The sequence below is a fragment of the Paroedura picta genome, chromosome 16, assembly GCF_049243985.1.
Source record: "Paroedura picta isolate Pp20150507F chromosome 16, Ppicta_v3.0, whole genome shotgun sequence".
Classification (NCBI taxonomy): Eukaryota; Metazoa; Chordata; class Lepidosauria; order Squamata; family Gekkonidae; genus Paroedura; species Paroedura picta.
In genome coordinates, this window is record NC_135384.1 from 21,403,156 (window position 1) to 21,427,807 (window position 24,652).

At 50.1% G+C, this 24,652-nt stretch overlaps 1 protein-coding gene across 3 annotated transcripts in view; it reads left to right on the forward strand.

Annotated features, from left to right (window-relative positions):
• The window catches only part of FAM117A (family with sequence similarity 117 member A), a 56,422-nt gene that overhangs the window by 25,505 nt on the left and 6,265 nt on the right, over nucleotides 1–24,652 (forward strand). For 2 of the 3 annotated variants that reach the window (XM_077315532.1, XM_077315531.1), the window contains exons 2-5: nucleotides 9,435–9,604; nucleotides 18,615–18,704; nucleotides 23,020–23,133; nucleotides 24,295–24,426. In XM_077315532.1, the coding sequence (XP_077171647.1) occupies nucleotides 9,435–9,604; nucleotides 18,615–18,704; nucleotides 23,020–23,133; nucleotides 24,295–24,426 (506 nt within the window). The remainder of the gene's footprint in view (nucleotides 1–9,434; nucleotides 9,605–18,614; nucleotides 18,705–23,019; nucleotides 23,134–24,294; nucleotides 24,427–24,652) is intronic. The other variant, XM_077315530.1, reaches the window with a different exon arrangement.

Here is a 24,652-nt window from a genome sequence, read left to right on the forward strand (position 1 = left end):
CACAGGCATAAACAGCTGTAAAGCAGATTAGATAGATTCACAGAGGACAGATCTGTCAGTGGCTACTAGCCATGCGGACTGTGGGGGACCTCCAAATTCAGAGGCACTATACCTTTGGATCCGAGAGCCAGGAGGCAACCTCAGGGGATGGCCTTAGCCTCTGTGCCTTGTTGTTGGCCTTCCAGAGGAACTGGTTGGCCACTGTGTGATGCAGGAGGCTAGACTCAATGGGCCCCTGGTCTGACCCAGCAGGGCTCTTCTGTTCTTATTAAGGAAGGGCTCAGCCTCGCCTACTGGTGCTGCCCATCCAGAGGAACTGATTGGCCACAGTGTGGAACAGGATGCTGGACCAGATGAATTCTTAGTCTGATCCAACAGGGCTTTTCATACGTTCTTACGATACCCTTGAGCTTTTAAACCTGGCTTTATTGAGGCTAGCTGCTCTCATTGCTCCACAACGTGTGGCTGCTGTTATATTTGCACTTGTATGCCGGGGCTTAAAATTATTAGAAACACAACCCACAGTTGCATAAAGAAGGGAATGAAGGCCACTGCCATTGCAGCTGCAGCACAGCTGGATCACCCTAATAGTGGAAACAACACGGGAGGATGAAAGTGTCCACTGGAGAGACCCCAGTGGAGAAAAATGCCGTAGACTCCACCCTACAAAGCATCCATTTTCTCCAGGGGAACTGACCCCAGAAGTCTGGAGATGAGCTGTAATTCTGGGGGATGCCCAGGTCCCACCTGGAGGCTGGCATTCCTAAGTGAGAAATCTTGTTCCATGACCTGAATTCCTCCTGTGGTATTTGGATCGTATCCCTATTAGGTCCGCATGTGGGTTTATTCAGGTGCTCTTCCTGGGTTAGTGCGCCCTACGCTAGCCACAGTGGTGTTAGAGATTGGAGCAGGGGTAGTCAAACTGCGACCCTCCAGATGTCCATGGACTACAATTCCCATGAGCCCCTGCCAGCAAATGCTGGCAGGGGCTCATGGGAATTGTAGTCCATGGACATCTGGAGGGCAGCAGTTTGACTACCCCAGGGTTAGAGTGTTCAACTAGGACCCAGAAGTTGGGGTTCATTGAGTGACCTTTAGCCAGCTGCACATATTCAACTGAACATAGACCACATCTCTTTGGAACTTCTAAATATAACAGCTGTGGGTTTCTGCATGTGAAATGACAGATGTACCCCGTCCTAAAGTGAGAGAGAGCAGCAAAAGGCTGCTCACCACGCGCATCTTAATTCTTGCCATTGGACGGGTAAGAGAAAAGGAAAATGTTGAAATAAGCCCCAATTGTGTCGTGATAGAAAAAAGGAAGGGTGTGATTTGGACTGTCCCATAGAACCGTCGGATGGCTAGCCGTGTGTTTAGTTACCTAGCTGAATTGTGTGCAGTTGAAAATGGGGAGTTATGTTGTATGTATTATAACAGGCATCCCCCTTCTTGAGCCTGTAGGTAGCTCTGGGGTTTTGAGAGTGGGTGGCAAGCACCCCCCCTCCCCAAATGGCTGCCCTGGGAGGCAGAGTCAAACTTGGTTGCCTTTTGCCTCACACATCCTTGGGAAGACAGAATGGAGCCACACACTCACTGGTGCTTCCCAGCCCTCCTGATCATCCAGTGGGAAACTTTGCCCTTTGGATGAGGGCAGCCAGGAACAAGCCAGGTGGGCGCTGCCCGTGAGCACCTTGTTGGAGAATCCTGTATTACAGTGTACTAATTGTGGACAAAGTTTAAACAGTAAATATGTCCATGAAAACACGGGGTACACCCCTGCAATATACATGGAATTAATATTATTAAATACTGTAGATTTAGATAACTTCTACATAACTTCTGTGTTACGGATCTGAAGTTTTCAAAACCCGGTTCCAAAAAGCATCTCACTAATTCCCAAAGATAAAATGTTTCACTGGAATTTTTCCATTCAGAACATCAGACGGGCCCTGCTGGATCAGACCAGTGGGCCATCTAGTCCAGCCTCCTCTCTTCCATAATGGCCAGCCAGTTCCTCTGGCTGTTCATCAGCAGGGCATAGAGGTCAAGGCCTTCCCCTGACTTTACCTCCTGGCTCTGGGATTCCGAGGCTTCGTGCTCCTGCATGTGGAGGTTCTCCTCAGACACTGATAGATCTGTCCTTCCACCCCGTAGTCATCTCTACATCCCCTGGCAACAAATTCCACATTTCAATGACTTGCTGTGTAAAGAAGTATTTCTGTTTGTCTACTGTGAAACTACTGCCAGTCAGCTGCAGTTGATGCCCTTGATATCTAGATTTTTTGGACGAGGTGGGGAAATCGCTCACCTTTGTCTTTATAAATTCACCTACCTAGAAGGGAATTTATAAAGGGCTGGGGCAGCAGTCTGGGCTGAAGAGGTGAGGCAGCAGCCAGACTGACATCGGGGCCTGCTCTCATCCTGGAGAGGTGCCTGTGAGTTTGATATGACCGAGCAGATGGGAGCCGTGGGGCTGGGGAGCAGAGCTTGGACCAGTCCCAGGATCTGCAGGTGGGGCTCAGCCGGGCTGGTCCCAACCTCGTGGGTGAGGATGACAATGGAGCCACGCAGTAAACAGGATACTCCACCCTGCTTCTCCCGCAAGCCATCTTTGTCCTGCAGGGATCATTGTTTTTGCTGCCTCGGGTATATTTTTAGGCCACGCCGCTTGGACGTGGGGAGGGCAGCCTCGTCTCAGCTGTGGACTTGCGTTCTTTTTAGCTCTTCCACTGCTTGTGGGCGGCCCCGGGTCTCCCAGATGTGGTCAGGGCGAGTCAGGAAGGAGTGTCACATGGCAGGGGCTAGATTTGGCCCTGGGTTAATAGAGGGAGGGGTACGGGATGGTTGGTGTCTATGAGACTCTGCAGGTAGCTTTCGCCAGGCTGAGCTTCCTAGGCTGGAGGAGAGGCTTCTGAGTGAGTTCAAGTCCAGGTGCTTGTTTGGGAATTGTGCAAGTTCCGCGTGCCTCAAATAGACATGAACGCACAGTCAACAGCAAGTCAAGGGAGGCCTTAAATAGCTGCTGAACTCCTGTGAGTCAAGCACCCTGGATCGGAGTGGCCAGAGAGCTCCTTGGCAGTGCCCCAGGAGAATCCCTGCTTTCAGGGTGATGATTGCAGATTAATTTTTGCGTAAATGAAATGCAAACCATCTTCAGCCTTGGGCATTGGCTGGCATTTTCTCTGACATGGATCTCCTCGCTAGGAGCATGGAGGAGCTGTGAGCCAAGAAAATGCTCCCTTCAGAACTTGCCGCCTTCGGCTGTGAACTTGCTGGGTGGTTTTGAGAAAGCCTTCCTTGGAGTCATCTCCCCCCGCCCAGTGGCATGACCTGTCTTACAGGGGTGTTGTGTTACTGAGAAAATACATATTAAGTTTTAAGTGCTCCTAAGTAAAGTGCTGTATTCCAATTCAGGTTGGATTGCAGGTGAGGGGGGATATCTCTCTGAAGACCCCAAAGTGCTCTCTCTGGGCAGCTTCTTGGGCTCAGAATTAAGACCAGACTAATCTCTCCATAACTCGGACTGTGGCCAGTATTTGGTTGGGAGACCTCCAAGGAACGCCAGGGTCATGATGGCGATGCAGGTAGTGGTCACCAACCTTCGAATGGTCTTGAAAACTCTACAGTGTTGCTGTAAGTCAGCTGTGACTTGCCATCAAAGCACACGCGCACCCCAAGATGCAGGCAAAACCACGGCCCTTAAACTGTAAAGGCTGCTTGCGACGAGGGCAGGGGTAGTCAAACTGTGGCCCTCCAGATGTCCATGGATTACAATTCCCATGAGCCCCTGCCGGAGGACCGCAGTTTGACTATCCCTGGACTAGGGTATCTGAAGGGCTGCCTTCGCCGGCATGGCCCTGTCTGTCAACAGCCTGCCTCTGCCTTAAGAAGCTGAGGGACTGGGGACATGGGACAGGTCCTTCTTGGGGGTGGTGTCACGGCTGCAGGATCTCCTGCCCTTGGAAGCTTGGCTGGCACTGTCCCTTCTGGCCTTCTGGAAGGGGGTTTAAACAGTTCAGGAGGACCTCTGCTATGACTTCAGTTGCTACTTGCTACTTGGTTTTCCCTCACTCAAAGCCCGTGCCCACTCAGCTGTTCTGAAATCTTGGAAGAAAGGCATCACAACTAAATCAGATTCTTTAAGCCATCATCGGAGCCTCTTGTGGCGCAGAGTGGTAAGGCAGCCGTCTGAAAGCTTTGCCCACGAGGCTGGGAGTTCAATCCCAGCAGCCGGCTCAAGGTTGACTCAGCCTTCCATCCTTCCGAGGTCGGTAAAATGAGTTCCCAGCTTGCTGGGGGGTAAACGGTAATGACTGGGGAAGGCACTGGCAAACCACCCCGTATTGAGTCTGCCATGAAAACGCTAGAGGGCGTCACCCCAAGGGTCAGACATGACTCGGTGCTTGCACAGGGGATACCTTTACCTTTAAACCATCATCAAAGTTTCAAGCTCTTATTGAGCAAAGACAGGACTCGGTCTGATTTTTTTAGCTCCATTCTTTCTTTTTTAGCTCCATAGCATTTCACGCTATACTAGATGACTTACTGCATACATCAGCCAATATTTCTGATATACGGGATTGGGTGTTCAAAGCTGACTCACTGATTGACCACTCTTCAATTCAGCTATCACAATCAGCCCCATGGTATAAAACAAATAAAAAAGACCACTCTAGAGCATCATATTTAGTAAACATAACAACACGTACTCTTAGAATGGCCCTAACATCTTTGCGGTTTGAAATGATGCCATCAGCCATGCTCTCTGGGCGATATCTCCGAATACCCACAGCCCAACGCCTGTGTATATGTGGAAATCCATCTGTGGAGGACCTGCCCCACTATGTTTTGGCTTGTCCCCTGTACTCCGAACCCAGGGGCAAATTCCTTGCCAAGGTATTACCAAACTCTCACCCTATTTCTGATTTTAACAAAGTCACCTATCTGTTATCAGATGTCGACCCCTATATCTCATATAGGTTCACTGAACAGTACTCATGGCAGAGAGCAGGGACTGATCCTGACAATATAGGGTGGCACTTTTTGCTCTGGCTGCCAGGAAGATTCGAGCTAATGCATTTTTACAGGAGCCTCCACCTTGATACACCATTTTATCCCTTTTATTGTAACTTAGTGGTCCATGTTTACATTTTTAGGTACACAATATTGGATAAATATTGTTTTATTTATTTATATTTGTGCCATATTGTTTTAATTGTGTTTTGTAATGGCCTTTGGCTACATACAATAAATGTTATCGTATCGTACTTGCTGTAGTGGCATATTGAGGATTCAGATTGATAATTCTGCCTGTTTTTCACTGCCTTGCCCTTCTGAGAGCCAGCTTGGTGTAGTGGTTAGGAGTGCGGACTTCTAATCTGGCGAGCCGGTTTGATTCCACGCTCCCCCACCTGCAGCCAGCTGGGTGATCTTGGGCTTGCCATGGCACTGAAAAAGCTGTTCTGACCGAGCAGAAATATCAGGGCTCTCTTAGCATCACCCACCTCACAGGGTGTCTGTTGTGAGGAGAGGAAAGGGAAGGCAAATGTAAGCCGCTTTGAGACTCCTCCAGGTAGAGAAAAGTGGCATATAAGAACCAACTCTTCTTCTTCCACTAATATCAGGGCTCTCCCAGCCTGACCTCCCTCACAGGGTGCTTGCTGTGGGGAGAGGAAGGGAAGGTGATTGTGAGCCGCTTTGAGACTCTTTTGAGTAGTGAAAAGCAGGATATAGAAAACAAGTCTTCTGCTGCTTTGGAATGAGGGCTCTGTGCCAGCAAACAAAGGGGGGTGTGCCTCCTACATCATTTTGAAGTGGCTCTTGCATCGAGGAGGCAGACGAAAGCTGGGCTCACCTCTTTAACGTTTCCCTTCAGTTTTCAGCACATTGGGTTTTGTTCCCTGGGAGGAAGTTTCTGAGCTTAAAGAGTCTGACCTTGGTGTCGAGGTCAAGAGCAGCGGCTTCTAATCTAGCAAGCCGGGTTTGATTCCCCATTCCTCTTCTAAATGCCAGTGACCGAGGTGAGGGTGTATAGCTGTGATGTACGTGCCAGGGACAAGATGGGTGCTGAGTTATTTAGCTCTGGGGTAGTCAACCTGTGGTCCTCCAGATGTTCATGGACTACAATTCCCATGAGCCCTGCTGGCAGGGCTCATGGGAATTGTAGTCCATGAACATCTGGAGGACCACAGGTTGACTACCCCTGACTTAGCTGGTGGGGAGCAGCCAAGGAGTTGTTCTTTTCCTTCAGTTGCTGTTCCACTCAAGACATTTTGGATGTTATCCTCCAAAACCTGTGCAGCAACCAGGTGCCAGGAGAGGCAGCTGAAGGCACCATGGTATTCCCCTTCCTCCCAACTGGTGCCACATTGACTCTCACTGCTGTAAGTAGACTGCACACCCTGAAAACAAACAACCTCCCTGTTAATACTGTTGGATGATGATTGACAGCAGAACAGGGTGCTGCGTTCTTTGGGGCACATGATTGGCAGTTGCACATTGATTGGGCAAGAAAATGACCCTCACCAGAAGGGTCCTCAGGTGTGAACAAAACCTGTAGGTTCTATTTGCCTTCTCCTCTCCCATGGCTAAAGATAGTCAGTGGGTAGACCTGGAGTTGAGAGGCAAGGGTCCATATCTTGGCAGGCCAAGTCCACCCTGAAGGTCCTGAGATCGAGTCTTGCCAATTTAGAAAGGATCTGGATCAAGAAGGCCCTCTGGGTGTTGGCTGCCCCAGAGGTTGGGCCGGAAAGGCAGGGACCAGTGGGTCTGTCTCCGAGGGGTGGCCCATTATTCTGCACTTCTTCGGCAGGGATCCCCAAATGCTTTTCGAAACAACGTGGGGGCAGGTGGGGTTCTTGGCCAGCAAGGCTTTTGACTGGACGTTTGAAAATTGATGGGCCGTGCAGATTTTTTACAAAGTTGCTTTGGCAAGCAGCTGCTGCTAAGGCAGCACAAGAGTTTTCACAACTGATGGGAAGCCGCAGAGGCTATCTTGTGGCAGTGCCCACCGTCCTGTGCCCACAGGGTCAGAAATGTTGAGGACACCTATGCCAAGGTTATCCCTATTAATCTATGCACAGTTCTTATCAGGATTATTCAAGGAGCAAATAATAACGGATTCACCAAACAATTTCATTTTGAACTTTGTACTGCACGTACTTATTTCCAAGGCAGGGCAAATAGTGAGAGAGAGAGAGAGAGAGAGAGAGAGAGAGAGAGAGAGAGAGAGAGTGTGTACGTACACGCATACATGCGCAGGGGGGTGTATTACTTTCAGGAATATGGCAGTCCAAAACATCTCCCATGCATGAAAATGTAGCAATTAAATTTTTTGGGTGATGAATTGTAGAGTAGGTGACTTGACACAATTGAGCCCATTCCTAGATGTTCCCGCACATGGGATGCAGAACCCCCTGAAAATGTGGAAACTTCCTAAATGTGTCTCCATCAGTTCCTGAGCCACTAGTGCTAATTTTGGCACCCTGCATTTTCGTTTGTTCAGGAGACTTTTTGGAGCTGCAAAATGAGCCCTTGATTATTGTGGTGGGCGGAGTGCGTCTCCTTTTAGGACAACCAAGATGAGCACACCTTTTACGAGAATTGTTATCCCGAAGAAACATTTGGAGGGATGTGGCTCTGCTCCCAATTGGCTGCAGATTTCATGTCAGCATGTCTACTAAGCTCAGCAAAAAGCATGCTGATGGTGCAACAGTCTTGTGCCAAATTTTGTCGATTTGGCATGGAGGGACTGACCTGTGTACCTCGGTGCCATCCTTCTTCCATGTAGGTCACCTGGCCAAAGTACAAGAAGGCCAAGATCCTTTCAGCTCATTAGCGGCTGTGTTACAGAGCTACACAGACTGCCCCCCCCTTAAAGTTCATAATGAAAAAAAATGTCTCGGCATGTATAAAACATGTCTGTAATGGGTGTTCTTTGCTTAACTTTAAATCTTGTTCTCCCTTACGTAACAGTTAAAGAGCATAATTACCCTTTTAATTAGAGCTGTGAATGATTGGTGTTCAACCATTCATAAATTAATTGTAGCCGGTTTACCAAACAGAGGTGGCTGGGCATTTTGATCTCTCCCCTCCTTCAACAGGTGTGGGCCAACCAACATCTGGATTCCAAAGCTTGAAAAAACGTATCCCAGTACTGTACTTACAAGTTTCCTGAGGGCCAGATTGATGTAGTGAGTAAGAGTGGTGGCCTCTAATCTGGAGAGCTGGGTTCGATTCCCAGCTCCTCCACATGCAGCCAGTTGGGTGATCTTGGGCTGGTCACAGTCCTGATAGAGCTGTTCTCACAGAGCAGTTCTGTCACATCTCTCTCAGCCCCACCTAACTTCCAGGGGGTCTGTTGTGGAGAGAGGAAAGGCTGCTTTGAGACTCCTTTGGGTCCTGAAAAGGAGGGTATAAAAAACAACTTTTCTTCTTCAAACCATGTGTGCTTTTGAATGACTTTGGTGTATGAATGACTTTGAATGACTCACAATGACTTTGGTGTAGGCTTCACTGGGGACCCCACTCCGCCCTGGAAGCTTGGTTTTTCAGTCGTGGGGCTTCCGACGTGTAAGCTTTAGGTGGTGCAGAGCATGCACAGAGTGTTTTGTCTTTACCACTCAGTAATGTGTTCTCAGGCAAAGTGTTCAGTCTGCACTTTGTGCTGGACCACACACAAAGGGCTTAAAGGAGAATTTCTCGAGGCAGATGGTTCTCTGATGGCTTCTTGTGTTCAGGCACCGGATTCGGCATATTAGGAGCTTGGATTGTTTTGGGTGCAAAACAAGGGAGGAACAGAAAGCAGGGACTTGCAGTCTTATAAGCCTAGACAGCTTCAAGCGGGTTCGGAATGAATGTATGGAGCGGTGGTGCATGAACGACCATAGATGGAGCACTATCTGGGGCAGGGATGCTCTGTATTTGTGGTGCTTGGGGGGCAACAGTGGGAGGGCTTCTGGTGTCTAACCCCACTGGTGGGCCTCCTGATGGTTTGGGCCATTGTGTGCTGGAACGGATGGGCTCTTGGCTTCTCTTATGTTCTTATGACTGGAAAAACCATATATTCATGTGCTGTCACCATGTCCCCATGGACACCAGTTTGGTTGTCCCTTAGAAGGGCAGCTGATGGGATGAAATGAGTAATTGCAGGAGGGGTCTTGGTTAGGGGTGCCACCTCTGGGTTGGGAAATACCTGGAGATTTTGCGGCAGGAGGCTGAAGAGGGCGGGACCTGGGGAGGAGAGGGGCTTCAGTGGGGTATGGTGCCTCAGAGTCCATCTTCCATACTGGGCATTTTCTCCAGGTGAGATCAGTTGGAACCCCAGGGGATCTCCAGCCACCACCTGGAGGTTGGCAGCCCTACTCCTCCTAGTGCAGCCCAAGTTCTAGAAAGGCCCGGGTTTCTTACCTCTCTTTCTCCTCCCTCCTGCCCAGCCAGCGTTCCGTGTGCTGCTGGCCCTACGGAGAAGACCTGCCGGAACAGACCTCCCAGGGTGAGACGGACTTCCTCCTTGGACGCCATCCTCGGTTCGTACCTCCTTGGTCAGTGGCCTCGGGATGCTGAAGGAGCTGCTTTATCGCATATGAGCGACAAATCCACACAGGTAGTAGAGCCACTACTTAGCTCCCGGGTCCTAACAGGATAGGGCTACCCAGGTCAGGGCAGTCGAGGCGAACCGTGGTAGACGCCATTTCTCGTTTTCAGATCCTGGCTTAGCAAACCCCAACAAGCCATGGTTAGCGGAGTAGCCTGTATTTGAATTTGAATTAAGTCATGGCTTTGCATTATGTCTGTACTGAGCCATACCATAAAGCAGGGATGGGCAAACGGTAGCCCTCCAGATGTCCATGGACTACAAGTCCCATGAGCCCCTGCCAGTGAATGCTGGCAGGGGCTCATGGGACTTGTAGTCCATGGACATCTGGAGGGCCACAGTTTGCCCACCCCTACCATAAAGTGTCTGCATAGTGTGTGTGTGTGTGTGTGTGTGTGTGTGTGTGTGTGTGTGTGTGTGTGTGTGTGCGTGCAAGTCTTTACGGAATGAAACCATAATATGGGAGTGAAGTCAAAAAACAGGCATTAAAGGCAGCCATGAGCAATCTGTGTGCAACGAGGAGTGTACCCAGTAGATCTGCTGTGCTGTGCATGGAGAACTTTAGGATGCTTAGGGCTGATCCTGCGTTGTGCAGGGTGTTGGACTAGATGGCCTGTATGGCCCCTTCCAACTCTATGATTCTATGAACTGACTGAATGATCGCAAGCTGGTGGAATCCTGCACCCTCTCCTTCCCGTTCTCTGGATTTGAGCCAGTCAAATCACACACCGAATCGAAACTATATAGGACTTGTAGCTGGTGCCAATTGTCTTGTAAAGCCAAGTGTGTGTGTTTTTTTTTCTTGCGGGGAGTGGGTAGGTGGGAGAGGTTTACATTTCTGCACTTCTCTTAAATCATATGTCTGCAAAATTCCAGTGTCAAGTTCAGTCTGCAAGCTGGGTACACATTTATCCCCTCCCCCCTCCCATGGTATCAAGCGCTGACCTTTCCATTGCTTTCTAGGGAAAGCCTTTCCTTCTTGTGCTCCTGCCGGGTGGAGGCAGCGCTTGGCTTTCCTTGGCTTCACCGCAGAGGCAGCTGGCCTTTCTCCTCCTGGAATGGGCTCCTTTTCCACTCCGCTCACAGCTCCGGGCCAAACCCCTTGTATAACGTGAACGGGCCGGGTGCCATGTGCTGCTTTTAAAACGAGGGCTCTGCTTCGGAAGAGGGGAAGAGTCTGCTCAGCACGAGGTGTCTGTGTGTTCCCGGATGGAGGGGGAAGCCCCCAGCCCTTGGGGCACTCTTAGCAACCAGTAAATATTTACATAGCTCGAGAAATGGTCCCTCCAAGGCACAAAGAAATCTGCCAGCCAGGGCACAGATGCAGCATTCTGTTTTCTTCTTCCAGAAATCTCCCCCCCCCCCCCCCCCCGATAGGTATAATGAAACTAGGGATGCTCAAAGACAACATGGCTTCAGTGGCTCTCTGCAGGATTTGGCATTTTTTATCTATAAAAAAGTCCGCAGTGGCTTTCCTGTCTGAGAGATGCTCTCTGAGCTTTTAATACAAAGCAATTCAACGCACTCCAGGTTTTGGAAGCTGGCACAGACCCAAACAGGGTAAACTCCAGCGCTGAAACTGCAACGCAAGCAAAATTGACTGTGGCCAGCCTTGAGCGTGATGTGGTAGATAGGATCCTGAGAGGCGGGCTCAGATCCCCTCTTTAACTGTGGATATTCACTGGGTGACCTTGGGCCCATTGCAAACTCTCAACCGGGCCTACCTCACAGGGTGGTGGTTATGAGAAGACAGAGGCACGGAGAACAATGTTTGAAGCCCCTCAGAGTCCTAACGGGGGAGAAATGGAAGGCATGAAGAAATGCAGTCTTTCTAGACCACTTCCCTCCCCAAGTGCAGGCTCAAGGGGGCTGTCTTTCCAACAACAGATAACCGCAGCTTTTGTGTGTGTGCTTGGGGTTCTTGTTTTAAGTTTCCCGAGGAGCACAGGTCCTCCCTGGGAGAGGATTCCTAAGATGTGGCTCTCTCAGAGAAAGACTAGTGCTCCTCACATTCAGTTTACATTCATTTTCACTTATGCTTCAGGGCTGGACCACTTCAGATTGTAGCTTAAAAAAAAAATCAGTGCACATAGAAACCTAATATATCAGGGGAAAAGGAGCTACAGCAGAACGTTCTAGCATGCTACCTTTCTCTGTGCAAGGAACCCTTTTTTCCCCTCGTTTCAGGGAGTAGTATCCAACCACACTAGGCCCAGTTGCTTTTTGAAGTGTTGCTCAGAATTGCTCCCTCTAGTCCTCACGGGGGTGATGGGACCCATAGCGTAGCTGTGTTTTGCTGAACTCAGTCTGGGCTATATTGGTCTGTATTCAAGGCCTGGTTGGTGTGACCTTTGCATAGGTTCCCCTGCACGGTGTGACGTTATCTCCCAGGCCATATGGGTTCTGGATGCGACGCAGTGCACAGGCTGCAGGAGGAGGCACAGGCTGCAGACATGATGCCTCGAACGTGCTTTGAACCGACAAGACCTCCCTGCCTTTATTGTTTACTTATTTATTTAGATTTCTATACCGCCCACTTCTTTGCAGCTCTGGGCGGTTTACACTGAACATTCTATAACTTACATGGAACATTATACAGACTATAACATCAAAACAACTTTCAATAAAACATCAAAAGATTACAAAACCACAATTACAATATAAATAACAATTAACAGTAACTTTGGGAGAGTCATGGGCGGGCGTCTGGGGGGACCAGCAGGTGTTCTGAGTCGGTCGGCCTCGAGCAAATGCCTGGTGGAGGAGCTCCCTCTTGCAGGCCCTGCAGAACTGTGGAAGTCTGGGCAGGGCTCTGATCTCTTCAGGGAGCTCGTTCCACCAGGTGGGGGCCAGGTCCGAGAAGGCTCTGGCCCTTGTTGAGGTCCGACACGCCTCTCTGGGGCCAGGGATCCGCAGCCAGTTGAAGGTGGCGGAACGTAGGACTCTTTTGGGGGTATAGGCAGGGAGGCGGCCTCTCAGATACACTGGGCCCAAACCGCGTAGGGCCTTAAAGGTGATTACCAGAACCTTAAGCTTGATCCGGAATTCAACTGGGAGCCGGCCAAGTTGTTGGAGTGCCGGCCGGATGTGGGTGCTTGCAGAAGCACCTTCTCTCCTGCCGCCGCTTCTTGCGTAACGAGATAAACGAGGATCAGCAGGCATCTCAGACCCACTGCCCTTGCGGGCCCTGCAGTTGCAGCCTTTCTGAAGAGGGCAGGAAGGGTTTTGCAGCCTCAGGTTCGAGACTCGAGGCACCCCTCGCCTGCTCTTCCCCCTGCTCAGAGGAAGCTGTTTGACCACTGTTAGCATAACATATTGAGAAACTTCCTTCCACGTTAGAAGATTTGGCCTAGAAGGCAGGGTGTGCAGAGTTGGGGGGGATGGATGCTCCCCCCTCACCCCCCCCCTAGCAGCTCAAGCACTTGTGAGTGGATTTCTCCCTTCACCAGACCAGATCTTGTGCAGGTGAGCCCTGGGGGTCCGCAAGAGCTTCAGAGGGGATCCACAGGAGCTCTGGAGGGGGTCTAGGGCATTGCCTCTCCTGCCTTAATGGTATCAGCCATCAGCTTGGGGACTGGCTGCTTCCATCGCCCCCCGTCCCAAGCAGGAGTTGTCTTGTGGTTTCTGCACCTGGGAGGGGGCATCGCCTGCATGCCTACTCCCGCCCCCCTTAAACCTCCTCCTGTCTCTCCACCTCAGTCCTCCTGGAGTCTTAATTTGGGGGGGGGTGATGTTACTTCCCAAGGCGGGGGCATGGTAGGGAGGTGTGGCCAGCTGGTCACTTCTGGGCCTCCTCGAAGCATGAAAACTCATTTCGGGGGCTCCCGCATGGTAAAAAGGTTGAAAACGGCAGGCCTGTGCCAAACGTGGCCCCAGAAGCTGAGGTCAGTTGGTGGGCATCAAGCACTCACAGGCCAAGTCCAGTGGAGGCAGAAAGGAGGGCCGTAGTCAAGAGTCACAGGTCAAAGGTCACTCAGGGGAGCCAGGTCCCTGTGATCCTAGAGTAGGCTTTGGAGGCAGAGGACCTTGCCGGCACCACGCCTCCCACCCCTCTGGCCCTGCACAGCTGCCTCAGTCTTCTCAGTGGATTCTGCAGAGCACCTCAGGGACCAGTTCTGCCGTGTGCAGCCAGCCTAGCGCTCCTGAGCCTTTCCTGGAAGGCAAAGCGCTGCTTTCTAAGTCGATGCTCTTAGGCCTCAGGAGACAAGGGTGCTGAGCCAGCTGCTGCCGGCACTTCTGCCACAGGCTGGTTGTCTAAAGGCTGGAGGGGCTGGGTGCTTGTGCCTGGTTGTGGCTCAGTTTCTTGGATGCTTTAGGATGCTCTGGGCTGATCCTGCGTTGAGCAGGGGGTTGGACTAGATGGCCTGTATGGCCCCTTCCAACTCTATGATTCCATGATTCTATGATTCTGGGCTAGGGTCCCGGGGCCCTTTGGGTGCTTCTGAGACGGAGTCTGTTGGCAGTGGCTGAAGCTCAGGGGCTGACCCTGGCAAGGCTCTCAGATCTTCTTTGGAAGTTTTTAAGCGTCTGACAGAAATGCTGATTTTATGAGCTTAGGCTGACTGGGTGGATGGGAAGGAAGGGGTGTGCCACTGTTTGTCTCTAGTGGCCCTTCCTCAAATACCCAGGGAATTGCTGATAGCCACTGTGGGATGGGAGGTGGATTTCTTCCAGGCCAGGCTGGATTCTGGAGATTTTTGGTGGGGGGGGGGGATCACCTGGGCATGAAATTGGGATTCATGTGGGTGGGGAGCTAGTTGTGAGTTCCTGGATTCTATAGGAGGTTGGACTAGATGACCCTGGAACTCCCTTCCAACTCTATGATTCTATGATCTGCCTCTTCCTCAGTCAGAATTTTAGCTGGTTGGGGCCTATCACAAGGATAGAATCATTCAGGAAGAAAACAGATACTATTGGAACCAGCAGATTAACTTTTTCCTCACAATTTACAGTGTTAGTTATAGGTAAGATCATATTTACTCATTGGCATTTATTTCATAACATGTTATAGGTTTTTGGAAAACAAGCTATAGGTTTTTGGAAAACTGCTTCCTTGAATAATCTGTTCCACATAATATATTTCTGATAAGGGCTTGGAGGAGGAGCTGGTCTCATGGCCTCGGCACTTAACACCCACTCAGGGCGGCTGTCCTTCCCCTGAGTGCCTCCTCCTCCATCCAGCTTGCCTATCTGTTCAGCAGCCAGCCAATTGCCTTCCGTCCCCCACCCCTGACCACCCCCTCCTCCTTCCACTTTGCTCCGAGGCTTGGAGGCTGCAGATCCCTGCTGCGTGAGAGCTGCCCCTGCCAGTATGTTCCCTAATAGCTGCCTGCGGCCTTTCCAGCTCCTGGGGGGAGGCCATCAACAGAGTTCTTCCACTCCACCCCCTAATCTAGCACCTTTTGTATTCCTGAATGCAATGGGCTTGGCCCCTAGTAGTTTGATAAAAGCTGATTTCTTGAAGCCAGTGAATAACAGTATACAACCTAGGGGTCATTTAAAATGTGGCTGGTGTAAGTTTTGCCTGGTCACCAAAGTTTTCGAAATGCCAGAAGCGAATTATAGACTTCAATGAGAACATTTTAGTACATCCTCAGCAAAATGGGCTTTGTGTGCTATCATTTGTAGATGCAGTAAGGTCTCCTTCGGAATCAGCGAGAAGGCTCTGAAGACTAGAATCTGTGGAGACAGATCTAAAATGAAACATACTTTCCTAATGCAGGCAACACACAGAGGAAGACTTTCAATTCCTGGTTCAGCCTGACAAATTTAACAGTGTTGACAACAAGAGAGTGCCTGCAACAAGAGGCAGCTATGATTTTCAGGCTGAGAACGCTGATTCCACAGGGTTTCGACACCTCTTTTGATTTATCGTGTTTTGTTTAGGTTGTTCAGAGTAGGAGATGTCAGAGCCAATATATGCATATTAAGGAAGTAAAAAATCTATGTTTTTGATCTGTTTTCTCGCACCCATCTGGTGTTTGAACTGCAAGCCGTGATTTGTGACTGTAACGTAATCAGTTTGACTTGCATGTGCTCGGTGGGACCACAGATGAAAAGAACAGATTGCTTATCTTGTTTGACTTGAAGACATTTGAAATTCCCTGCGCTTTTTTTTTTACAAGGTCTAACTAGATTAAAAAAAGAGACTTTTTCACAAGTTATCTCTCACAGTGGAGGACCAACCACAGGGGATAGAGAACGAAGCCTTCAGAAGAACATAAGAGCTCTGCTGGATCAGACCAGTGGTCCACCTAGTCCCAGCCTCCTGTCTCACACGTGGCCAACCACAGGGCAGAGAGGCTGAGGCTTTTCCTCTGCAAGTGTGACCAAAATGCCTGGAAGCCCAAAGGGTTGCCTGCTCTGCAGGGCCTCCAGTGTTGCGTTGTGCAAATGCAGACCTTGGGAGAAGGAGCATGGACTTCCCGACCACAGTGGCATCGTGCGGGTTTTCAGGTGGCAGATTTTGTTTTAAACTGCTCAGAGCAGGGCAGGAGGCTCCCTGTTGCACGATCTGGTGGTGCCTCGTGGGCAGAGCTGCTGCTGCTGCTACTCATTGGAGCCCCTTCAGCTGGGCCCTGCGAAAACTGCGGTTGTCTTGCAAACACCTGGTTGGGCAGTAGGGCCGTTCTGCTTGCGAGCTACTGTGTCTTCTGCAAAGCGGCCTTCGCAGTTCTGGAAATTCAGAGCTTCCCTCTGCAGACCGGCTCTTGTCGATTGCAAAGGTTCATTCGTGACAATCTTTAGATGTGGGGGCTTTTGAAGTGGCTCAGAGGTGTGGCATCCTGGGCTGCTGCCACTGGATGATTCAGCTGAAGGTGGGCACAGAGCAGGGGCCCAGGGGGAGGGGGGAGGGAGCTGTGCATTTCCCGCATGGTGCAGAGGGTTGGACGAGGGACCCTCAGTGGAACAGGCTTCCTCGGGAGGTGGTGGGTTCTCCATCTTTGGAGATTTCTAAACAGAGGCTGGAGAGCCATCGGACGGAGAGGCTGATTCTGTGAAGGCTCAAGGGGGTGGCAGGTGACAGTGGATGAGCGATTGGGATGTGAGTGTCCTGCATAGTGCAGGGGGTTGGACTAGATGATCCAGGAGGTCCCTTCCAAGTCTATGATTCCACACCTCCTTTGGGGCAGCTTCTTCAGGTCTCTCCAAGCACGAGGCGGCCTTGTCTGCCCAGGAAGCCACTGGAAGCGTGCAAAGATGTAAGGCTGGCCAGCCCTGTTGAGTTGCGGCCGTGTCTCTTGCTTAGTGCAGCGGCCTGGGGAGACATACTTGGCTCTGATCTTTGATGGACAGGTCCCTAAGCCTTCGTGGGAATCCTCAGAGGACGTCTTAACTCTTCTGTGGCGATGCCCTGGCTGTCTTGTAGCTCTCGCCAGTACTGATGGTGCCGTCTGGAGCAGAGCCGTCCCCTTCGAAGCCTGTATCCCCCAGACCTCTGTGTACTTGGAAGGCTGTCGCTCTGCAGAGGGGCGGTACTGTTTCTCTTGGCACTATCGTGTGGTGCCGTCTTCTTTTCTTCTCCTCCATCGCCCCCCTGGACTTTCTTGTGATGCTGCTGTAGGTGTGCTAACAGACCCTGATTTTCAGAAACTGTGGATGGGGGTGGGGATCATTCTGTTTCTGTTTTGCTAACTGGCACAAAGATGCGGGATTCTAGCATTTGGTTCATGGCAATCCGTTTGACTCTCCTTTGTGGCATTAGTTGAGCCTTCGGGGTGGGATAGCTCCAAAAGATCAAGCTGGCAAGCCAGTGTGTTTGCCTGTTGTGCTCTCTCGAAAGGCCAGGGGCCATGCCCTGCTGCAGACAAGGTTGGCCCAAAATGCAGGTGACTGTTGGAAGGCCTTCTTAGCTGGAAGCACCTTTGCCGTGATTCTTCTGGAGGGACACAAGGACAGAGTGTTAGCCCATGGGCATTTCAGAGGGTAGGCTTTTCCCTCCCCTGGAAAGATCCCTGAACTCCATTTACAGATCTCCATCACCACCGCATCTGGCTTTTCCTTTTGAGGCTGCTTAATGTACATTTGTCCTGGGTTCAGCCAGGCACAAGTGGAAAGATAAACAAAGCTTAGTGCAGTTCCATTTGTGCCGGATCTTGTGCAGCACCCAGCGCTTCCCTAATGTAGATTTGGGCCTAGAAATTGGTTGCACAAGATCTTGCACAGGTGGAAACACACAGAGATGCAATAAATGTTGGAATAGGTATTGTCTGGTGAACAAATTGGGGGAGACCCTGCAGGGGGCAGCAAGAAGGCAATGAGATAGGATAGGGAGGTGAGCACCTTCTCTCTGGTTCAGTATTATTCCTTGTAGGTCTCCAGATTGTGGCTTTTATTGTAATCTCCTCCTCATTCTCAGATGTTCCATGCTTAGTTTCTCTCTCTCTCGGCTAGTGATGTAGCTAGAAGCCAGCCTCTCTCCTCTTCACTATCAAGTATGCTAGTTCCTGAATACAGCTTTATCTGCACTTTAATCAGGTCGTGTACCTTTACCACGCTCATTACTCTGCCAGCAATTAAGTCTGACTCCAACACAAATGTCTTTTCTTGTACAAGTAGAAACTTTGCAGTGGATCCAAGTGGAAACATAAACAAAGCGTAGTGCCTTTCCATTTGTGCCGGCTCTTGTGCAGCACCCAAGAACCACTTGCGTGTAGACAAGCACGTACAATGTCTGTTTGCTGCCATGTATCAAGAATGCACACAAGTCACTGCCACACGTATACTCAGTGGAAAGTTAACCATTGGCCACAGTGTCCCTGTGGAACATGACCTCCTGTATGGACTTGTGTCTCCCCCCACCTCCCGCATGTCTCAATAAAATTCTTATTTGGAGGGGAAGTTCTGAACAAAGCTGTCTTTGGAATAGTTCCTCCTTGTGTGTGTGTATGTGGGGGGGGTACCTTGAGAACTAACTTTTGAGGACGAAATTGCACCACTGGGAGCTGGCCTTTTGTCTGTGGGGTCATGGGAATCCCAGTCTGGCCAAGTTCTGATTTTCTGCTTTCTCCTTTTCCAGACTCCTGTCTCCTGGCATGAAGTGGAGGTGGGGAAAGCCCCCCTTCATAAGCGTTCTGCCTCCTGGGGCAGCATGGGTCACCGCAGAGAGGTAAGAGAGGCCTCCTGGGCGACTGCAGAGGGAGCCAGATCTCCCACGGCAGAGTGGGCAGAAGGTCTTTGAGCGGCACGCATGGCAGTGTCGACCCCGTTCTGGGCAGAAGAGACCCAAACTCGGTGCTCACAAGCCGGCTGATGCTTGCAGGGATAAGGGCCGCTCCCATCTGCGAGCTTTCCATGTGCTCTTTGAGGCCTTGTGTGGAGGTGGCTGAGCCCTTGTTTTGAGGCCTCTGCCAAAAGGACAGCTTGCAGCTGCTCCTAAAAAGATAAGTCTGTGTGTGACTCCATGAGACAAAGCTAAAAATCTTAACACTTGAAACGTAGCAAGAGCCAAGCTGCCTGAAATAGAGGTCTCTGTGCACCAATGAAGGAGTTGATGTTCTGAAATGGGGGGTCCCTTGGCCTCCAGTGGTCTGATGGAGCCCCCCTTCCACTTCCCATCTGCCCTGAATGAGGACATCAGAAGGTGGGGTGGAAGGAGCCACATGGCCAGCCCCTCAGGCCCCGCCTCAGCTGAGAATCTCCTCCCTAAAGAACTCCTTGCAAAGAATATCAGTGGTCCTTTCAGGGGAATGTTGACTTCCTGGGAAAAGAAAAAGAAGAGTTGGTCTTTTTACCCTGCATTTCACTGCCCAAGCAAGTCTCAAAATTTATTTATTTTATTTATTTATCATACTTACATACTTACATACATACAAAATGGCTTAAAATCGTCTTCCCTTCCTCTCCTGACAAGAGACACCCTGTGAGCTAGGTGGGGCTGAGAGAGCTCTGACAGGACTGCTCAGTCAGAACAGCATTATCAGGGGCAGCTTGGTGTTGTGGTTAGGGGTGCAGACTTCTAATCTGGCGAGGAGGGTTTGATTCCTCGCTCCTCCACATGCAACAGCTGGGTGACCTTGGGCTCAACACAGCACTGATGAAGCTGTTCTAACCAAGGAATAATCTCAGGGCTCTCTCAGCCTCACCTCCCTCACTGGGTGTCTGTTGTGGAGAGAGCAAAGGGAAGGGGATTGTAAGCCGCTTTGAGCCTCTTTCGGGTAGAGAAAAGCGACATATAAGAACCAACTCTTCTTCTTCTAGCCCAAGGTCTCCCAGTTGGCTGCATGCGGAAGAGTGGGGAATCAAACCCAGCAGATTAGAAGCCACCACATTTAACCACTGCACTAAGCTGGCAACTTTTAGTCTTAAAATAAGAATAAAATAATCAAGGAATTATAGAGATGGGAGAGGCCATATAGGCCATCTAGTCCAACTCCCTGCTCAATGCAGGATCATCCTAAAGCATCCTTGATAAGTATCTGTCCAGCCACTGCTTGAAGACCACCAGTGAGGGGGGCCTCGTCACTCTCCTCTGAACCCTCTCAATTTTGTCCATGTCCTTTTTAAAGGGAGGCCTCCAGAACTGCACACGGTATTCCAGGGGGGGTCTGATCAATGCAGTATACAGTGGGACTGTGACATCTTGTGATTTTGATGTGATGCCTCTGTTGATTCAGCACAAGACTGCATTTGCCTTCTTTACCACAGCCTTACACTGTCTGCTCGTATTTAGCTTACATTCCACAAGTACCCCAAGATCACCTTCACACACAGGGCTACCCAGAATTGTATCTCCCATTCAGTATTCAGGCTTCTCATTTTTGTGACCCAGATGTAGAACTCTGCCCTTCTCCTTATTGAATTGCATCTTGAGACGTGTTCAGATCTCATTGAATTCTATCACTTTTGGGGTGTTCACTACCCTTCCCAATTTGGTGTCACCCGCAAATTTAATAAGCAGTCACTCCACCCCTTCATCCGGACTCAATACTGAGCCTTGTGGCACCCCACTGCTCACCTCTCCCCAATCTGATGAAATACCATTGACATCCACTCTTTGGGTACAGTTTTCTAGCCCGTTCCTCACCCACCTAACCTTCTGAAAATCCAGTTTAGCCATCCTGGGGAACCTTGTCAAAAGCCTTCCTGGAATGTAGGTAAACAGCACCCATTGAGTAATAAACCTGGATCTTGTGAGATTGTCCAAGGAGCTGGGAGAATCAATTGGGGAGGGGAGATGGCTTCAGAGAAAGTGGCATTGCGCTTGCATAATAAAAGCCCCACCCAGGCCAGAGTAGGCTGTGGGAGGCTTTGGTGGGGCTGCTGCTTCCGCTTACTACCATCAACCCCAGATCTCAGTTATTGAAAAGCAAAATGAAATCCACTAAAGGAATTGACGCTGCAGTTGCTTGCCGCCAAAGCAGCCATTTTCAAAACTGAGTGGGCAGCCAGGTTCTTCAGGGCAGGCTGTGTTAGCCCGCTTTAGCCCAAACTGCAAAGAGGCTGGTGGCAACTCAAAGCCTTTCCTCCTCCTACTCACTGTTAAATTCTGCTTCTTTGCTTTTTTCCTCCTGTTCCACCCATGCCTTGCTCCCCCTAGTGGTCAGTTGGATATCAAACAGCTGTGTTTCCAGTTTATCTCCCTGGCCTGGAAGGAGATGGGCTGGAAATATATCTGATTGACCACTGGAGGGGGAGAAACACATACAGAACTGGAGAAAAAAAAACCCTGAAGAAGCAGGTATGTAATAGCAAGTAAAATGAAAATGCGGGAAATCCTCTAAACCTGTTTTTTTGAGCCAGAGCCTCATTTGAAAAATGCAAGAACTGTTATTCAGAGGTATGACGAGAAAAAGAGAAACTGAGATCCACAGATGAGGGATGGGGTTATTGCAAAAGGTGACCAGAACATCGGTTTCTAAGGATATAGGTAGTAGAAAAGAGCAAGAGTCCCGTAGTTCTTTTTCTGCTGTCACAGATAGAATAACATGGCTACCCATCTTGATCTGTTGGGATATGGCATTGCAGAGTGGTCAAGGGATTCAGTGGTCCATCTTGAGTGGTTGATGCTCCCCACTATTGACTTAGCATAGCAGGACAAATGGAAATAGCATAAACAAAGAAAGGACCGGAGGGGGGGATTACTTTCTGCAATAAACATCTCCGGCACACAGTTCCTGCTAGGGTTGTCTGATTCGGCCGTCGAAGCAGCCTTTCCTGCCCAGAGCTGCCAATGCCACACCACAGATTGGGGGAGGTGCGGGCACTAGCACACCGGTCGACACACACATGCAGGTGCACAGTTCGCCTGCATGTGTGAGTCGACCTGTGCTCTGGTGTCCGCACCTCCCCTCTCCCCCCCACGGCGGGGCTGGCTGCTCTGGGCGGGAAAGGCTGCTTTGGCGTCCGAATCGCAAAACCCTAGTTCCTGCTGAGTCCAAGGGCAATCCTCCTGTTACCGGATCTGCGCATGAATTTCAGCTCAGCGGCTTCTTGCTGGTCACTTCCCTTTGAAACGTCTGCGTGGAAGGTTTAACATCTAAGGAAAAAACTGATTTAAAAAAGCCAGCTGGTGGTATGGTGCATGTGTGTGCGCGTGTGGCTACCCCAAGGGTGCTGATGTGGGCCTGGAGGCATAGAACCCCAGCCTGCTCTGAGTATGCTCTTCCTGCAAAGGTCATCTCTAGCCTGGTTTGGGAAAGGCCCCAGCAGAAGCACCAGTTAAAGACAAACACGCGTTGAAGCCCAGGTCAAAGCAAAACACTTGTATGAAAGCGACCGAATTCTCCCAAATGTGCTGGGAGATTGAAATGCAGCTCCCCCACTGGTCTTGGGGGGCTTCCATGTTCTTTTTTAAATGTCTAAGGTTTGTTTTCTTTCCAAAAGAAAAGAAATTTGGCTGGTGTAAAAAAAAAAGGAAGGTCCTGCCCTGGACAGCTCAGGCTAGCCAGATTCTGCATCAGATTTTGGAAGCAAAACTGGATTGACCCTGGCAAGATTTCCAAGGACTTCCCAGGGTGAGGTTGAAGAGGCAGAAAGTGGCAAACCACTTCCAAGTGTCTCTTGCCTGGAAAACCCTATGGGGTGCCATAAATCAGCTGTGACCTGACGGCACAAAAACAACCACAAAAAAGGAAGTGAGCCATGCAGGTGAATTGAGTGGCTTTGTCTGTGTCCTGGGATGCTGTCCTTGCCCTAACCCAGGGGTAGTCAAACTGCGGCCCTCCAGATGTCCATGGACTACAATTCCCAAGAGCCCCCTGCCAGCATCCGCTGGCAGGGGGCTCTTGGGAATTGTAGTCCATGGACATCTGGAGGGACGCAGTTTGACTACCCCTGCCCTAACCCTTTTGCGGTTTGTATCTTGGATGGATGGTTTCTGTGCACAAATGTTCTTGCCAACTGAATGTAAGAGATTGGGGGGGGGTGACCATTTGGGCAGTGCTGAACTCTTTAAAGGCCATTTGACTTATTTGTTTCCCTAGATTGCCAAACTGAAGCAGCAACTTCAGCGAACAAAGTTGAGCGCCAGGAATGGCAAAGAGAAGGAGCGGACCTCCCCCATCCAGGGGGATCATACGGTGCTCCCAACAGTCAAGGTAGGTCCAACTTGAGCCTGCAAACAACCAAGCAAGGACTTAGCAACGGCAGACTTGAACGTTTCTTGTCAGCTAACTACCTTCACCAGTTTATAGTCAAATTCTCTCTCCCAAGAAGAGTCCTCAATATCTTGAGGAGATACCTGTCTGTCGTGAAAAGAGGATCTTAGCTCAGTAACACACTTGGCTTGTAGAACGTCTCAGGTTCAGTCCTTGGCATCAAAACCAAGAAAAAGAGGGAAGAAAAAAATTCAGCCCAGAAAAAGCAGGCATCCCAGAAAGCAGACAGGAACAGAATAAATATAACCCTAGAAATCCTTGAAGGTCTCCCATCCAACTACTAGCCAGAGCTGACCCTCCTTTGCTTCCCTGACAAGATCAGGCTAGCTGGGGCTATCCAGGTAAGGACAACAAAGCTTGAATGTATTAAAAAGAATGAGGGATTTGAAAAATTCCATTTAAACCAAATGCATTTTGGCCACAGAGGCTATCTCCATAGTACAATTTATTAAAATACACGCTGTTTTTCAAAATATGAATTTCCTGACCTAAGATTTAAACACACATGCACAAAAAATGCAGCCAGTTCATTCAGTGGAGAAGTCCCACTTCATGATCAGAATAAATTGGGAGTACCAAAAATAATTTTTCTGATGCTGGTTGTTCGTAGTCCAAATATCCACAAGCAAGGTTAAAAGGAATCATAGCTCTATGGTGGGCGCACTCACATTCAGGAAGAAAAATATGTTGTGCTTGGTTTTAACAGACTCTATTATCACTGGTTGTTCGTAATGCATTAGCATTTATTCTGTACGTATTAGGCTTTCCCCCAGCCTTGCTTACCTCAATCCCTTGCATTGCCAGTCAAAAGATGTCCACTCAATGGAAAGAATTGGTCAGAGTCACCGGGGGGCCCATTCAGAGGTTCCTTAGACCAGGGGTAGTCAACCTGTGGTCCTCCAGATGTCCATGGACTACAATTCCCATGAACCCCTGCCAGCGTTTGCTGGCAGGGGCTCATGGGAATTGTAGTCCATGGACATCTGGAAGACCACAGGTTGACTACCCCTGCCTTAGACCCTATCCATGGGAAGTACTTACTGTGTGCATAAAAGTAGCCCCTGGCTCATCTACCACCTCATTGGATGTTACCTTTTTTAGGTCTCCCCACCGGCATCCTTTCAGGCCTCCCCTGCCGTGTCCTTCAGCCACTTGAACAACAGCCTCGACGGTCTCAACCGGGAGTTGGAAGAGGCCTTTGTGAAAGAGCAAGGAGATGAAGAGCTTCTCCGAGTGAGTCACAAGCAGCCGTGAAACCCCCCTTTCAGGAGAGGCCGTGGCTCAGGGCTAGAGCTCCGGCATGTCCCGTGAAAAGGATCAGGGAGCAGCTGATGCAGAAGAGCTCCAACAGAGACCCTGTAGAGCAGCTGCATCAGAACACCAACGTTGACCTTGGTAGATGGAAATTCTGGGTTGGCGTAAGGCAGCTTCGGAGAACAAGGGCGGCCAGGTCACCTTC